Consider the following 17006-nt stretch of genomic DNA (forward strand, 5'->3'; position numbering starts at 1 on the left):
ATATATTCATGTTTTTTTTAAAGGTCTGCAAATAGTTCTTAAATCCATAATGAAGGCGATGGTGCCCCTACTACAGATTGGTCTGCTGCTGTTTTTTGCCATTCTCATGTTTGCTATTATCGGACTAGAGTTCTACAGTGGAAGACTCCACAAAAGATGTGTAGCTTATTCAAACATAACAGGTAAAGAGGATCACACTCTGACAGACACAAGAACACGTACAGACCCACACATCCACATAAGTACAAACGTTGAGTACATAAATATAAAAAATTATTACATTTATGCTCCTGTCAGATTGCTGGGATCCAAACAAAATGTTAAAATATTTAGAATACTCAAAAATGGCGAAAAATGGAAACAGAATTCCAAAAAAAAAATGCATTTGGTTTTTCTGAAATTTGGGTCACTGATAACTCCTTCTTAAAGGGATAGTCCACCCAAAAATTAAAATTGTGTTATCATTTACTCCCCTCTCAAATCTTTATGCATTTCTTTCTTCTGTGGAACACAAAAGAAGATATTTTGAAGATGGTAACCAGAGTTTCAGGTCCCGTTGTCTTCCAAAGTATTTTTTTGTCCATACAGCGAAAGTCAGTGGGACCCAAAACCATTTGATTACCAACATTCTTAAAGTCACCATGAAATCAAAACAGAAAATTCTTATTTTTTAATGGAATACTGTAGTATTTATTATAAATAATTTATCTGTGCACTTCATTATTTTTTTTAAATTTATGTGCCCTAGTAATCTTTAATCAAAAAAGTTAACCTCCCCCTCAAAATGACTCAAAAGGATATTAGGATATTACCACAACATTACTCTTAGGACATCGCAAACAATTTTTTTATGAATATGACTTAACCTGATGGAGGACGCGCTCAGTCATTCAGGCAGTCTCTCTCACGTTGTTAGGTATGTTTTGTGCTGTTGATCATCCTCGTCCTTGTCTTCCTCAATAAATTAAAAAATTCTTCATGCTAGGGTGTCGCCGGTGAATCCAGTGGAGAGAAATCTCCTCACAACTAACTGCAAACTGGCATTCAGATCTGCCTCCATTTTGTTAGCAATGCCTCAACTTCCAACGATCCAATCAATTACCAAAGGATAAAAATCAAGTCCCGCCCCCTCTCATTTCAGATGCCGTTTCACTTGGATAGATGTCACAGTAGAGAAAAAAGACAATCGTTACTTGTGTTTCATGCTGACTTTAAATATTCCTGCAGTATCTTCCTTTCTGTTCTGTTTGGAAAAACATGAGGTAAAGTAAATGAATTTAAATTTTTGAGTGGACTATATACACATGCATGTTATTAAATAACAAAATATAAGATTGCTATTGACAAGAATACTATTAATTACATTGACAAGAGCAGAAAATACAATTTGGCAATCCTTCACGGGTCCATACAGACCTGCCAATCAGAGGCTTGGCTTGGCTCTTCCCATACAGGAAGTAAACGCTTCATCCTTCTGTTGGCCTCTTCTATTAGCTGCATGATAACAAACAGTAAGGGTGTACTCACACTTGACACAGTTGCCTTGAACCGAGCCCGAGCACGATTATCCCACCTCCCCACTCCCCCACTGGCCTGCACTTACACTTGCACTAAACATTCCGGGGCGGCGAACGCTTACGTCATGCAGATAATGGAGAAAATCTTGATTTAACTAAATTAGTTGAACGTGTACTGTAGTAGTAGTAATAGAAGATGTTTGCAGTTGTAATGATGACAGTAGTGCACACAAAATAGCTGTTCCAAGCCCAACTGAACCGTCCTCTGGCCCACCTCTTCCAAGTGAGCAAGGGATGGCCAAATGAACCACGCCTGGACGCAGTACGGAGCGACTAGTCAAACAAACCAGTCAAGCGTGCACCCTAAAACAAACAGACAAATGACACAGATACATTATTAAAAATTACAAAGTTGATAACTTATACAGTCAATATGCAATGCATGAAAAAAGCTGTTTATTTATATATTTATTTGTCTTTCTCATCTCATGCAGACTCTCAGAGAGCAGACTCATCTGAAATTGATTTCCCATGTGGGGCCAAGAATTGTCCTGAAAATTATAACTGCACTGGCCCCTTTCCCGGACCCAACGATGGCATCACTCAGTTTGACAACATCTTGTTTTCAATACTTACTGTCTTCCAGTGCATCACCATGGAAGGCTGGACAGCTGTACTCTATAATGTGAGTTTTTCTCTCAGCTGACTGATGTGTAGCAGTTCTGTTTCTGTGCTTGATATGATGTAGGATGACCATGCTTCCCATTTTTCTCAGACTGTCCAAGATTTCTAAATTTCCTAAAATGTCTGCATTTTGGCTTTGTTTTCCTATTGACATCAGGTGTGTTAGACTTGAAGCGGCGCTGCACAGAACAATCTGTGTATGACATCAAAGTACCGCTAATGCGATTCAAAAGCACAAGCCGTCTGCTCTTTTATCGCTTTTGCAGTACTTTGATGTCATACACCGATCGGTCTGTGCAGCGCTGCTTCAAGTCGAACACACCTATACTCTCTACAGTCCTCATATATTATGCAATGTGTATTTGCATTGCTTTGACTGAAAGCCATTGGTTGATTATGTACAATGCCTGCACTTTATTGGTCAAACCTATTTTTCAGTCATTACATTCGGCAGCTATGAAAAAAATAGCATAACTAAGCCAAAAACCTGAAATCCTTGCCAGGACATGTCCAGGAAAAAGAGGAAATATGGTCACCCCAAATGATGATGCTTCTGTATTATAACCCTAATACATAACAATGTCATCTTAATCCATTGCCTTTTCAAACACAGTAACTTCTCCCTTTTATAACAAGTCACATTTGGAAGAGTTTAAATAAATAATTTGAATTTTGAATGATCAAATTGCTCTTACAGTTGGTCCATTTTAGCTGAAATAGTTGCAGTTTAGGTTTGAAGAGCTTTCTCTTTCCGTATTCTAGCCATCTGTGACCTATCATATTCATACACTGGTTGTACATACTGTACAGCATGCAACACTGTGTAGCTTTTCTCTGATTTCTGATCTTCTTTCTAGCCTTTTCAAACACAGTAACTTCTCCCTTTTATAACAAGTCACATTTGGAAGAGTTTGTCAGAGTGGTTTTATCTCCAAACAGCTCCAAGTACTGGAAAATGAGAGGCGTTAGACACAGCCTTTATTCTGCATCAGATTATTGGAGCTTTTGGTGGAATTAGCTTAGGTGGTTGACTACGATCATATTAGTGCCATTTATATGCTGAGTTGGCTCTACAATTCACTGTCAACCCTTAGTCCTGGTATCTGAGCATGCAATGTCATTTTTTTTATTTTTAATATGTTATTTTTGTGGAGGAGGACTTACTGAGACTTTCATGCATTTAGTTTGAGATAAAATATTTATACAACAAAGGGAAAGCATGAATGAATTGGAAAGATTGGAAGTGTTACTGTTTGTACCTCTGTTGTTTATTCATGGTTTTTCAGGATTAGAGCATGTCTACATTGACTGATTTTACCAAGTACCAAATGAATTTGTACCGAAAAGACCTGCCATGCACTTTTGGGTTGTAACATTGCAACATTCCATTAAAACAAGAATTGTAATTTTTTATTTTTACTATGTCTTTAAAATTTTGATTTCTAGTACTTCATGGAAAATTATCAGGTAAAATTATCCTTTGTGGGCCCAGTTACTTTAGATGATTTTTAAAATCTTGATCTCATAATTTGCATGTCTGGAAAAGTCAACAGTTTTTTTTAATCAATCACATGGTGTCATGCATTGACATGAGTCATGCTGCCACAGTTAGAGGTGTTTTTCACACTCATAACTGAGCTGTCGCAGCTGTGTTGGGATGTGGGGAACACCCTCTCAGCTCAGCTGGGCAACAATGCTGCTAGCCCACGGAGTGATTACACAATTTGCACTACTGAGCCGAGCCCCACTGAATCGTCACCATTACATGGGCAGGGTTTATGGTTTTCTGACCCTTTCAACCCAGGCATTAAGTAGATTTAGGAGCTACTGCAAAATTAAAATCATAATGTATTATTTTCATTGATCACTTCCTGTTTTGTGTTTGCACAGACCAACGATGCCTTAGGCTCTACTTGGAATTGGCTCTACTTCATTCCTCTAATAATAATTGGCTCCTTCTTTGTGTTGAATCTGGTATTAGGAGTCCTGTCAGGGTAAGTACTGTTTTCCTCAATGGACTCTAAGACAAACTGACACTACGTCTAACCTGATGTCTGAGCCGACCCTGGGTAATGAGTTTTATCAGAGGTTAATGTGAGATATATTAACTTCATCTCTAGAGACAAGAGGTAAGATTAAGTTCTCTTACCAAAAAGTAGTATACTTCAAGTAAATTTTATTAAGCATACTCAAGTAAAGTTCAAGTATATTTTTCAGTATACTTTATGTAGCATGTATACAAATATCAGTGTTCTAGTAGTATACTTGTAAGTGTACTGTTTAAATACTTCTTGGGACTAAATTGGCCCACTTTCTAGTATATAAAAGTTTACTTTTAAGTATACTTTAAGTACAACAGTAGCAAACTTTGAGTACACAACTAGTTTACCTTTATGTTTGTAGTTTGTACGGCAATTATACTAAAAGTGAACTTATAGGTATACTGATAGTTTACTAATTAAATACTTTGTTCACTTTGAAGTATAGTCTCAGTAAACTACTAGTTTAGTATTTTTATACTGCAAGTATACTCATAAGTTTTCTTTAATTGAACTTTACATCATACTTTAAGTATACTACTATGTCCCTATTTAGGTTTTAATTTGTATATATTTTGTTATATGAATATCTGAACATACAAAACATCCAAAGAGTAAACAGGGTATCTGATTGTAAACAAAAACATTTTATTCTAGCTTCATGCATTCTTTTCTTAAAAAACACTTTAATGTGGGTAAGTTTCATAAAAAAATAAAGAAAAAAATTTTTGAACAAAAAGCTGAAAAAAGACTATGAATTGGATTCAGAATGATAATAAAAATGTAGATGGAGTCGATCAACACCCCAAAGCTTGACTGTAATTATTACCTCTTCATCGGTCGACATTTTATTCCATAACGTTACAGTTTTAATGCTATTTCATGTCAGATGATCATGTTACATGTGTTAGTATCTGTTTTTTCTTCTTCTTCACTTGTGTTTTTTTGGAAATACTGTACAGAAGATGTGTACTAGCGCCCTCTACCATATAGCAATGAAAACACGGATTCTAGGAGCACAAGTATAGCTCAAATATATTTAGATTTTTGTAATTATAAGTATACTTAAATGTAATTTTAAGTATATTTCTGAGGAGTACATAAAGCCCATTTCTGAGAAGTACATAAAAAGAAAACTAAAAGCATACTTTCCTATTTTTTAGTTTAAAAGAAGTATACTAATAGGCTACAGCACACGGCGCCGCATTTGTGCATGCAGGTTAAGAGCATGCTGCTTCAGCTCTACTTGAGCGTTCAGTGTGAAACAGAACAAGTAGTGCATCTGTTTGTCATCTTTTCGCACAGAAGACTGAGGATTTTTTGTTTGTAAACATAAATCCATATCTGCACTTATAATCATAAGAATGACAAACAATATGCATTACTCTACAGGTCATCATATTCCACATTTGAGCAGTCAGTAGTAAGTTGCACTGTTCTGGAACAGTGTTGTAAATAAATCTTAACCACTGATTTCTAATTGTATCCACTTTTAAATGGGCAAATAAGTGTTTTTGCTTTTGCATAGAAACACACAGTGTCTCCATGACATGGATGCAACAACACTACTGTGAGACCTGAAACCACACCTTTCTTTACATAGACATTTGGGCAGCATTATGCAAATACTCCCACATAGTAACGTAGATATGTGAGGGAGAATGGAGACAGATAGATAGATAGATAGATAGATAGATAGATAGATAGATAGATAGATAGATAGATAGATAGATAGATAGATAGATAGATAGATAGATAGATAGATAGATAGATTGAATTACCCCTTATTTACACTGCACACGTCTGCGGTGCATCACAGCTCTGACACGGCCACCGTAGCTGATCATGGCAACTCTAGTCAATGCTTGTGTTTATACCAGTTCTATGTTCCAGAAATGTCTCTCTGTGCTACTTTGCTAAAGATACACACCTTCATCTCCTTCGATTAAAAATAATGGCTAGTGTGGTGGCTGCTCTATACATTAACCTATCAACATCTGCTGCCATGACTTGTTGCGAGAGGAAAAAATTAAGTTTTAGTCACGTAAACCTCAGGTAATGGAAATGCCTGCATTTTTGAATCGACATATATAAAATATTGCAAAAGTTTTGTGCAAATCTGTAATGGAAATGCAACTAATGATTAATGACTAATGACTAATGGTTTGAAGTCGGTGTGATTTCAAGCAAATTGGGATGCAGCCTCTCTCTCTGCCTTTCATTCCTTCACTCTGCAGGTGAAACACTTTGATAAATTAAGTGTGTCATCCCTGTGGTTATTCTCTGTGTGTGTAATTGCATGCTGTTGGCTTGTGTAGGGAGTTTGCTAAAGAGCGAGAGCGGGTGGAGAACCGAAGAGCCTTCATGAAGCTCAGAAGACAGCAACAGATCGAGAGGGAGCTGAATGGGTATCGGGCCTGGATCGACCGTGCAGGTACTCTTACATAATTGGCTGGCAAATGCACCATGCAAAACAAATAAAGTAAATCAAATCTGTCAAAACACACTGGGCCACAGCATCGGCCCATTTTATAGCAGATGCTCAGTGCCATTAAAAAGAGACAGTGCTTCTAGAAAATGCTTCTATTTTGCAATCTTTTTCATGCCAAATTATATTTGCTACACTGTATATCAATATAACAATTCAAGTGTAAAATAAACTAAATATAAAAATTTCAGAATGCTTTTAATGACAGCAGTTAAATTCCAAAAACCTAAAGATCTTTAGCATGATTTGAAAATGATCCAGAATGCTTCTTCAATGGAAGCAGGAACGCTTCAGTGGAAGCAGGAAAATCTGACCTTAGTAAAAAGCAGTTTTTTACTTGATGTCACAAATATTAAATATTTCTTATTCATTGGTTTCTTTGTTTAAATTTAGAAAAATCCTTCTGTTAATATCCAGGATTAAATTCGATTTTAAATGCCAGTTTTTTAGTGAATTGTATGTGCACAACTTAATAAAATTCAAATCCGTTTTTATTTTGCAGAGGAGGTGATGCTTGCAGAGGAGAACAAGAATTCAGGACCTTCTGCTTTAGATGGTAAGATGTTTGCCCTTTGCTGTTTTTATTTCTCATTTTCCCACGTAGATTGTGGGATGCAGTTTTTTAATTATGTGTCAGGGTTAGGGTCATGTGATCATTTTGAACACACTAGTAAATATGCATTCTCTCTTTGTCCCAGATTTTATCATTTATTCAATAGCCTGTTCTATCATATAAAGCCTGTTCTGGTCCCATAAAACAGCACAGAGATTGTATATTCAATAAACTGATGTCGCAATAAACAAACCGCCATGATCCTGCTAATGTCCTGCACATCTGTGAAGCGAAAACCCACCACATGACATCCGAACCCTATACAAGGTTTTCCCCAGAATCAAACAAGGTTTTTTGTTTTTTTTAATTAAATGTTGATTGACAGCTTCCCAGAGACTGTGTGAATGAAAAACAGGCAGCTACCATGGGGAACTCTTATTTTGATGCCCCTGCTGTTATCCTGTATGCATCCCATCATCCTATTTAAGATGATTGTCTTAAAAAAACTGGGTACTATATGTGGGCCAAAATTTTTAGGGTGTCAGGAGAGACTGAGACTGGTTTTGGCCCTTGCATAAGATGTTTGACAGCAGTAGGCATCCAGATTGCATTCTGAAGGGAAATCTAACAAGCGGATTTATTTGCAATTTAATGTATCCCTTAGTGCAACCTATTAGACTTGATGCTTTGATTAAATTTTTCAAATTCTTGAAAGTAAATAGGGCCTTTCGCACAGCTTTAGTTCCAGAACTAAATGTATAGTACTAAAGTACTGGGGCGATTTTGCAGGAACTATTTCCCATTACCATTTAAAGGGTTGCATTCACATCGACGGTGTGTACTAGGAAGTGACGTAAACCGGTTGACAGCGACAGCATTTGTGCGCGGCTTTCAACAAAGTTAACAAAGAAGGACAACGTTAACAACAGGAGGATGGAGGATGCTGTGATCGGAGCTGTGTTTTTGTTGTGTCTCGCGGGTTTCACAATAATGGTCATGGAATGTTGATGTATACATAAAGCCATTGAAAGAACGGAAAGGAGGACTAAGATTCTCTAACGACAGCTGGCAGTGCTACATTTGCTACAAGTGCCTGCTGTTCTCCATACTTGCGAAATAAGTTGACACAATGTTTACAGTATGTTTACACGGCTTTTTAAATCATGGCGGGTGAGGGCGTTTTCGTACATGTTTGGCCAATCAATTTATACTTACGTCACGGGCAGTATCAGTTGTGTTGGTTAGACCCTGCTCTGGAGTAGGAGCTAATCTGGTTCTCGAAAAAGGCAGATGGTAATAAAATCATACCCAGTTCCGGCAGTTTTTGGTTTATTAATCTGTTATTTGTTTAGTTTGAAACAAAATAAATATAAGATAAGATAATAAGATCATTTATTTGGTATGTGTGTTTTTAGTGCTAAAAAGAGCCACCACAATAAAGAGAAGAGGGGTGGATGATCGGAGAACTCCAGAGGAACAATATGCTGACATATCATCTGTAGGTGAGTGGCTTCCTCCCCAGGTCTCCTTCATATCGTGTCTAGATTATACAAAATATTTACCCACATGTCATTATATGCACGTTTTCAGAATATCATTCACATACAGCTGAAATCATCTCCTTATTCAGTCAAGAAGTATAAATGTGGATCAAGTTGTTTTGTTTGTTCATAAATATTTTTGTTCATCAGGGATGCCATTGAACAAAGCCAGCATACGCAGTGCTAAAAGAGGACCAACGTCCTATTTCCGTCGGAAAGAACGCATGCTACGGATTTCCGTTCGCCGTATGGTGAAGACTCACACCTTCTACTGGATTGTTCTGAGTCTGGTGGCCCTCAACACTTTCTGTGTTGCCATCGTACACCACAAGCAGCCTCAGTGGTTGTCTAGTCTCCTTTGTAAGACCACAAGCAAAATGATACTTTTCACTCAATGTATATGCTTTCATACCTGATCAATAGTCTTAACTTTAAAGTAGTTTTTTTCTGTTGCAGATTATGCAGAGTTCCTGTTTATGGGCCTGTTTCTTACAGAGATGTTTCTCAAGATGTATGGACTTGGGCCCAGACTCTATTTACACTCCTCCTTCAACTGCTTTGATTTTGGGGTAAGTGTATTTCTGTCATCCTTCCCATAATCTTCTTTGAAATGAAGGTAGGACAACAGTGCAAGTGTCAAAGAGGATCATGGAGGTGACTCCAAAAATGAATGTTCATGACATTTTTTAATCAAGAAAGATAAAAGCAGTGCAAATAAATAAGAGCAGATGAAACTGTAAATCTAATTTGATCTTTTTTTAAAGTTACGCTTCTCCACTATGAACATTAGGAACATGTCTGTAATTTCTATGTAAATTTGAGGACCCAACACTGAATATAAATACATAGCTTTATTTAGTAAGAATTCAGTTTTTAGTTCTGGACAGTGTCAATATATAATGATTATCTTTTGGCTAATCTTTTAATTTAATCAGAACATTTGTAACTGGCCCTTTCCATACAGATCCTGTTACATTTTTTTTTAAAAGAGCAAATCTCATGTTTTCTGTTTCAGAACTATAAAACTTGTTTGATCAAATGACATCTAACATACAATTAATGTAACATGAAAAGTAGCTGGTTTTAAGCATATCAAATGTCTGTAGCCCAATAATTTTTATTAGATTTTTTCCTTAACTTAAAATTAAAATGAGTCATAATGTCTCATAAATTAGAATTTATTGTACAACAAAGATTTTACATTCTATATATATATATATATACATAGTACATGGATGCATATGTATGCATAAACATAGATAGATAGATAGATAGATAGATAAATTTTGAAGAAATTTTGCTAATGTGACCACACCTATAGATAGTTTTGTTTTAACATCAGTGACATATTTAAAGAGGTGAAATTCCTTAATTCCTTCCAGGTGATAGTAGGCAGTATTTTTGAGGTGCTCTGGGGGTTCTTCAGACCTGGCACATCCTTTGGGATCAGCGTTTTGCGTGCCTTGCGGTTGTTAAGAATTTTCAAGATCACAAAGTAAGTGCAAGCTTGCCTGGAATAACAGTCTCCTTGGTTTGTTTGCTTCTTGCAGAGACAATAATCTATTTATTGACCTATGATGTCTTTGCTCAGTTCTGGATGTCCCTATTTTGAACTCAAATATGCTGTATTTATGTGTTGTTAATACTGGGCATCCCTGAGGAACCTGGTTGTGTCTCTGATGAACTCCATGAAGTCCATTATCAGTTTGCTCTTCCTGCTTTTCCTCTTCATTGTGGTCTTTGCACTTCTGGGCATGCAGCTCTTTGGTGGAAGGTAATATATTATCAGTCTAAGCACCGACAACTGTAGACAGTTTTAAATTTGGATTTATGACTGAAAATATCTGAATTCTACACCTTATGAGTTATGAGCTGCTCTTTATATCATTTGCAATAACAATATTAAATCCTCAGCAAACTTTAATCCTGACTCAACAATAAAGTGTTCAGTCCACCACGTCCATATCAAACATGCAAATTTCATGCAAAAAAAGATAATGTTTGGAGTGGAACTATGTGACAGGTGTGGCAAGACAATGGAAAATAGATCAGGTTCAACCAGTAGGTGAAAAGCAAATAATCCATTATTCAGTAACCTGGTCAGCAGTTTTGGGGAAAGTTACTTTTAAAAGTAATGCATTACAATATTGCATTATTTCCTAAAAAATGTTGCGTTACTTCCTAAAAATGTAACTACTTACATCTAAGACTCCTAAATAGATATTTTACCAATGTTTTTTGTTAAAAAATTATGTAGGAAAAGTAATAGATTAATTTATGAGATGAGTGCACCTCAAAAATCTACATCATAACAGGAGTTCTGACCTTTGTCAAAAAAAGTCTTCTTCGTTGCTTTTTTCTCTATCACACTCTAGAAATCATCAGAAATTATATATCAATTGAAAACTTAAAATCTCAGAATTCATCCTTTGAAACCCATTTTAAAATCAGACATTGCCTTACCATGAAAATGGTACATTAATATCATGTAACAAAATGTTTTCATTCATGAATTATAAAAATGTAAGTTTGGATCGTGCACTTTCACGTCTATGTTCAAAAATGTGAGTGACAGTTAAGGGGTTAATATAAAAAGGTCTATTTTTGGCAAATGTAAAAACCCTTTTGCATCAAAAGCCTCAGGCTGAAGGAAATGTAAATTCACGTCTGTACAGATGCATGAGATGAATTAATGCATGTTCACATTTATTCTAAAACTAAAGTAATATCTTACTCTCGATTTCCCTCAACATGGGGACAGGAGAGCTTTCAATCAATAAATGGGAAAAAAAAGTAACTGGCATTACTTATTTGAAAAAGTAACTAAATTAAAAAGTAATGCGTTACTTTACTAGTTACTTGAAAAAAGTAATCTGATTATGTAACTCACGTTACTTGTAATGCATTACCCCCAACACTGCTAGTCAGACACATATTGATTGAAATGACTTGCAAAGAGATTTTATTTTCTTTCTTTACAGGTTCATCTTTGAAGACTACACACCCACAAATTTTGACACTTTTCCAGAATTCATAACCACAGTTTTTGTAGTAAGATTCCACCCAGTTGTAATCTGAGTATAATGCAAGACTCCGGATGTTTCTTGGTGAAAAATGGCTTTGAAGGAAGGCTAAATAATTAGACCAAGATTTAATTGCACAGATATAGAGGAAATAAGGATCAGAGTGCAGAACAAAAACATACTTAGTCACAAAACAGAATCTGTCTTTATAATGTTGAAAATGAATACACTTAAACAGGCCCAACACAGAAAAAATACTTTTAGGCCAAAACAAAATTTGCAGATTTTGTTTCTGTGTCAAATCTGTGGGAAAATCAGTGGAATTCTGAGGAATGGAATTTGGTACAATACATAATTGGTAGCTGAAAGGATCATCAAATTAGCTAAAATATTTAATAAACAGACTTGCAAGGGGAAGCATCTGTCAAATTTATTCTGCTGAAAATATGGGAAGCTCTCTGTGGAGTTACTCAGATGCAGATTCCATGTGGTCCTGAAATAAGTTTACTGTGTTTGTAGATTCTCACTGGCGAGGACTGGAATGAAGTCATGTACAATGGCATCCGGTCTCAAGGTGGCGTGAAGTCTGGGATGTGGTCATCTATCTACTTCATTGTTCTGACTCTGTTTGGAAATTGTATCCTACGTTTATTCTTTCTCTATCCATGACCACTAATACCTATATATATTGTGGCGGGAGGAGCAAACGACAGACACAGTGGGTGTGGCGTCAGACCTCGGAGAGGCTTTTATTAACAGAAAATAAGGAAACACAGGGAAATAAAAGTGTCCAAAGGGGAAGAGTGTCCAAAATAAACAGGGAATCTGGTGTCCTCATCGTGCTGCGGGGTATGTGAGGGGTAGGTAGTGTTCAGGAAGGAAGGGTCCAGGTAAGGGGCGGAGTCCGGTGGCCGCACGCACTCCCCTCTTCGCTCCGGGGCACGAGGGGCGGCGGCTTTTTCCAGCGGCTGCATCCATCTCGCTGGCCGCGGCGCTTGAAGGGACTAGACGGCCCGGCATCCTGGCCCGACAGCCATGGAACGGGTGTGTTTCTCATCCGGACCGTGGGTCCGGCAGCTCACGTCTCTGGCGGCGCGGGAGTCCCTCTACGCTCCTTTCCTGGACCCACGAGGACACCAGCGTGCATGCGCAGGGAAGAGACTGGTCTCTCGAGGAGAGGCGCGATCGGCATTTAAACAGTGGCGGTGATGGGGCTCCATTTGCGTCAGATGTGCCCCATCACACGCTGCCAGCCCTGGCTCTTACAGGGCCCCTCCTCTCTCACGCACCCACTCCTGTCGGGAGCCTGGAGAAGGGCGGCGATTAAGGGACAGGGTGATGATAATAATTAGGGGGGAGGTAGCCGATTCGTCACATTATTTTTATATATATATATATATGACAAAAGAATATATATATACACATACATTTACTTTTTGGGAGTTTGGCCTTGTAAAAGCTTTTTAAAAATCATGTGATATTCTTCAGGTTTTCACTGAAGGTCTTCATTAATTTTTAAGTCAACATGAAATCAGAAATTTCATGTTGACATGTTCATTTTTAATACACATTCCTTTTCTTTTTGTGCATGATTCATCACTACAGTTTTCTCTGTGGTCTTTCAACAAAATGTAACTTGCTTTGTTATTTGCCTGACATTGCTGAGCTTTTAAGATTAGTAGTGCATGTGGACTTGAAAATCTATGCTGATTTTATAATACTGTGTGTTGGGTTAAATCTGTCCTTCTTAGTTTTGGTGGTTATTGCTGTATAGCTCATTGTTTTGAGCCAAAATCCTTGACAAAATTGTCAGATACACTGCTCAACGTCTTCTTGGCTATTGCTGTTGACAATTTGGCCAATGCCCAGGAGCTCACAAAGGTATATCCTGCAAGGTTCTTTTAGCTTTATATGCTGAAGGATTTGCAAGGCAATTGTATAACGAAAAACGCCTTACTGTTCCAAAGGATGAAGAGGAGGAGGAAGAGGCGTTTAATCAGAAACATGCCCTGCAGAAAGCCAAGGAGGTTGGGCCCATGTCCTCTTTCATGTCCTCAGAGTAAGTGAACCAAGTACACCCTTGCCTGCTCGTTCACCCTCTCACAAGAGATGCTAACATACCCACTAACACTACTAACACCAGTCTTATGTCTGAGATTTTTATTATAGTTTCAGTGACATCTACAGTAAATTACAGTAAATCTACAGTAAATGTCTACCAAGTATATCTGAATGACTTTGCAGGTTCAGTACCTGGCCAAATTTATTTATATGCACAAGCTAGTTTGAGTCTACAGGGATATTGCTGTACGGTTGCAAGACTATGTAAACAGTTGAAGTCTTTGCTTTTACAGATATGTCTTTAACTCTGTACTGTTTAAATCTAATGTTACACAGTTGTTGAGCTTAAATGCTGGTATGGAGAAATTTGACCCAAGTAGAATTTATTCAATGGTGGGCCACAAAATTTTGCTGAATGAAAAGAATTTAGAAACAGTAAAGAAAAAGTATTGCAACTTTGAGGGTTTTGCTTTCCCAGCTAGTTTGCGAGAGACAGACAAAATTGTTTACCGTTGTTGTGCACAATGTTCCTTCAGTTGATTGCGTAGGGATTTTTGGGGCTCTTTATTCTCGCAGCACAATAATTTGCTTCAAAATCAACAGCAAGTTGTCATAGCAACCGGCAAGCTTCCCAGTCTTTGCAGGGATGAGTCTATTATGTTGTCATAGAGATGACTTTGTTCCGATCAAAAAGAGAATTACAGATCTAGCTGTGTCTCATTTCAGAGGCTGTGTCCTCCGGAGGTCACATTTGAAGGCTGCATACGTCATTGGGGCAGTCTCATTGAAGAAAAGCAACTGTTAAATTGCAAAGTAAAAAACAAATTACAGTATTTTACACCTCTCAAGGAATAACATTCAATTTCATTACAGTTACTTTTCTTAAATAAGATATCCTTGATGATGTATGCAGCCTACAAATTCGACCTCTGGAGGACGCAGCATGAGAGTTTTGAATGCCTTTACATTGGTGAGCCTGGATATGTAGTGATATGTTATATCCTTTGCATGAAAAGAAGAGGTATCTAGCTAGCCTAAATCTCAAAACATAAAGATAATCTGATGGCTAAATAGGGGGTTAACTCATAGATGAAAGTTTCTATAACCAGAGTTCACACACGGATGCATCTTTCTGTGATTTTGGGAATTTAACACTGCATGGATGTGATGTCAGACTCCTGGAGTTGAGCATGTGCAAGTTAGGATGACCAGTCATAGTGTGTCCTCAACGTTACAGTCCAATCACCTTTACATCTCTTGATTGATCAAAGATGCTTTAGAAGCTAATTTCTGTTTTTTTTTTTTTTGTTTGTTTGTTTGTTTTTTTTTGTTGTTTTTTTTGCTTTTGCTTTTTATTGATATCACAGTACATTCAGTGACATGAGTGAGTTTTGGATGCTAAATTGAGAGCAGTTATATATGAAGAAAGTCCCCGTAAGCATGGATTCACCTCTGCTAACATGCTATTTAATGATATTTATAGGTTGATATATAGGTTGCTTCCTGAAACCAATACGTACTGTGAGTAAAAGGGGAAAAAGTCAAGCGTGAAGTTTTCAGTCAAGAAATGTAAAAGCATGGTCCAAAATAACTGTTTGCCACACCTGCCTATGGCAAGTGATATGAGAAAATATTTGTATATATATGACAATTAGGGATGTAACAATTCACTTAACTCCTATTTGAGCCAATGCAGATGAATGAAATTATTTCAGGACAAGACCGCCCTGATTGTAAAGCAAAACGTGATTGGCTATAGCGAGAACGTGCTACGATTGGACAGTGAAATGTGGCTGCTATCCGACTGGCTTAAGTAGACGGTGGGTGGAATCTATGCATTTGTGTATTTGTCAGCGTCTTGACGCTAGAAATGTTTCAATATCCACAAATGTGCGCAGCAATCCACAAATGCACAGAAAGTCATTCACAAATGCACAGCAAGCGATCCACAAATGCTTGCAGCGATCTTCAAATGTACAGGATGCTATTCACAAAATTAATGACAGGCAAAGTTGTGTTTGTAACATAAAAATATATTTGTGATAATGTTTTTTTTTTTTTTTTGCAAATCTCATATTTATTTGTGAATTTAATTCATGTTTGTGAAACTCTAAGATTTGTGGATTTCATTCTATTTATTTGTCAATATGTTTAATTTTTTACATTTATTTGTAAGTCATAATCTATTTATTTGGAATTATGCAAAAATTCTATCTCCATACAGTCAGTTCCCCCAGAGATACATTCATATAAACGCCCACCCCCAAATGTATCGTGATTCGTTTAACATATTAACTAACTTAAATTGTCACTTATTTTTATCGATTTTAAACCAGCTCAGTACATGCATCATTACATCCCTAATAACAAATGATTCATTTAGCTGTTTTCCTTGCTTCTTAGTGGCAAATAGCACAAACAGCATCTTGTGTCATTTATAATATCATGTACAAGATGAGTCAGTGTTCATATCGCTGTGAAACTACACCTGTCATGAATATGTTAAGCTACATTGTGATTTTCTTTTTATTATATTAATTTGGTGGCTTACTGAGAGAAATATTGTGTCGCCACATGGAGTTCTGGAGAAAAAAAATCATCCCAGGCTCCTAGATAAACTTCTAATGGTACGTTTCCCCCTGTGTTTAAAGTTTTTAGAGTATACATGAGAATTTTAGTAGATAGTTTATATCTTTATGATTTAAAACATTAATTTACATCTCTTACATCATTCTTACAGTTTAAGTTGAATTGCAACATAATACATAATTTCTTATAGTTGCTAGCCATTGGCAAATTAGATTTCCTCAAATCCAGTTTTTATTCTCATTTGGTGCTTGGCAAATGTTATATTTGGACCCTGTGAAAACATTTGTTGTAATATATATATTTATATACTTTTTTTTGGCATGCTCGCAATTTTAAATAACTAATAACCTATGTTTGTGATGAGTGTCATTGTATAGAAAAGAGGCTTTACTGTCATTATTGAGAGATGAATATAATACATGATTGCTGGGCAATTACTGAAAACAAAACCAAACAAACAACATTCTCTAAGAGGCAATGGAGGCCATGTCTTTGTCAGAATAAATTGGTA

At 36.8% G+C, this 17006-nt stretch overlaps 1 protein-coding gene across 1 annotated transcript in view; it reads left to right on the plus strand.

Moving 5' to 3' along the window:
* LOC109091950 (probable voltage-dependent R-type calcium channel subunit alpha-1E) overlaps positions 1-17006 on the plus strand; it is a 144125-nt gene that overhangs the window by 98374 nt on the left and 28745 nt on the right. Inside the window, 14 exon segments of the mRNA XM_042761890.1 lie at positions 24-182; positions 2012-2202; positions 4092-4195; positions 6559-6674; positions 7231-7284; positions 8697-8783; positions 8973-9182; positions 9279-9391; positions 10205-10318; positions 10466-10596; positions 11804-11873; positions 12365-12482; positions 13659-13726; positions 13813-13904. Coding sequence (XP_042617824.1) covers positions 24-182; positions 2012-2202; positions 4092-4195; positions 6559-6674; positions 7231-7284; positions 8697-8783; positions 8973-9182; positions 9279-9391; positions 10205-10318; positions 10466-10596; positions 11804-11873; positions 12365-12482; positions 13659-13726; positions 13813-13904 — 1627 coding nt within the window.

The sequence above is a fragment of the Cyprinus carpio genome, chromosome A8 (genome assembly GCF_018340385.1).
Source record: "Cyprinus carpio isolate SPL01 chromosome A8, ASM1834038v1, whole genome shotgun sequence".
Taxonomy (NCBI): Eukaryota; Metazoa; Chordata; class Actinopteri; order Cypriniformes; family Cyprinidae; genus Cyprinus; species Cyprinus carpio.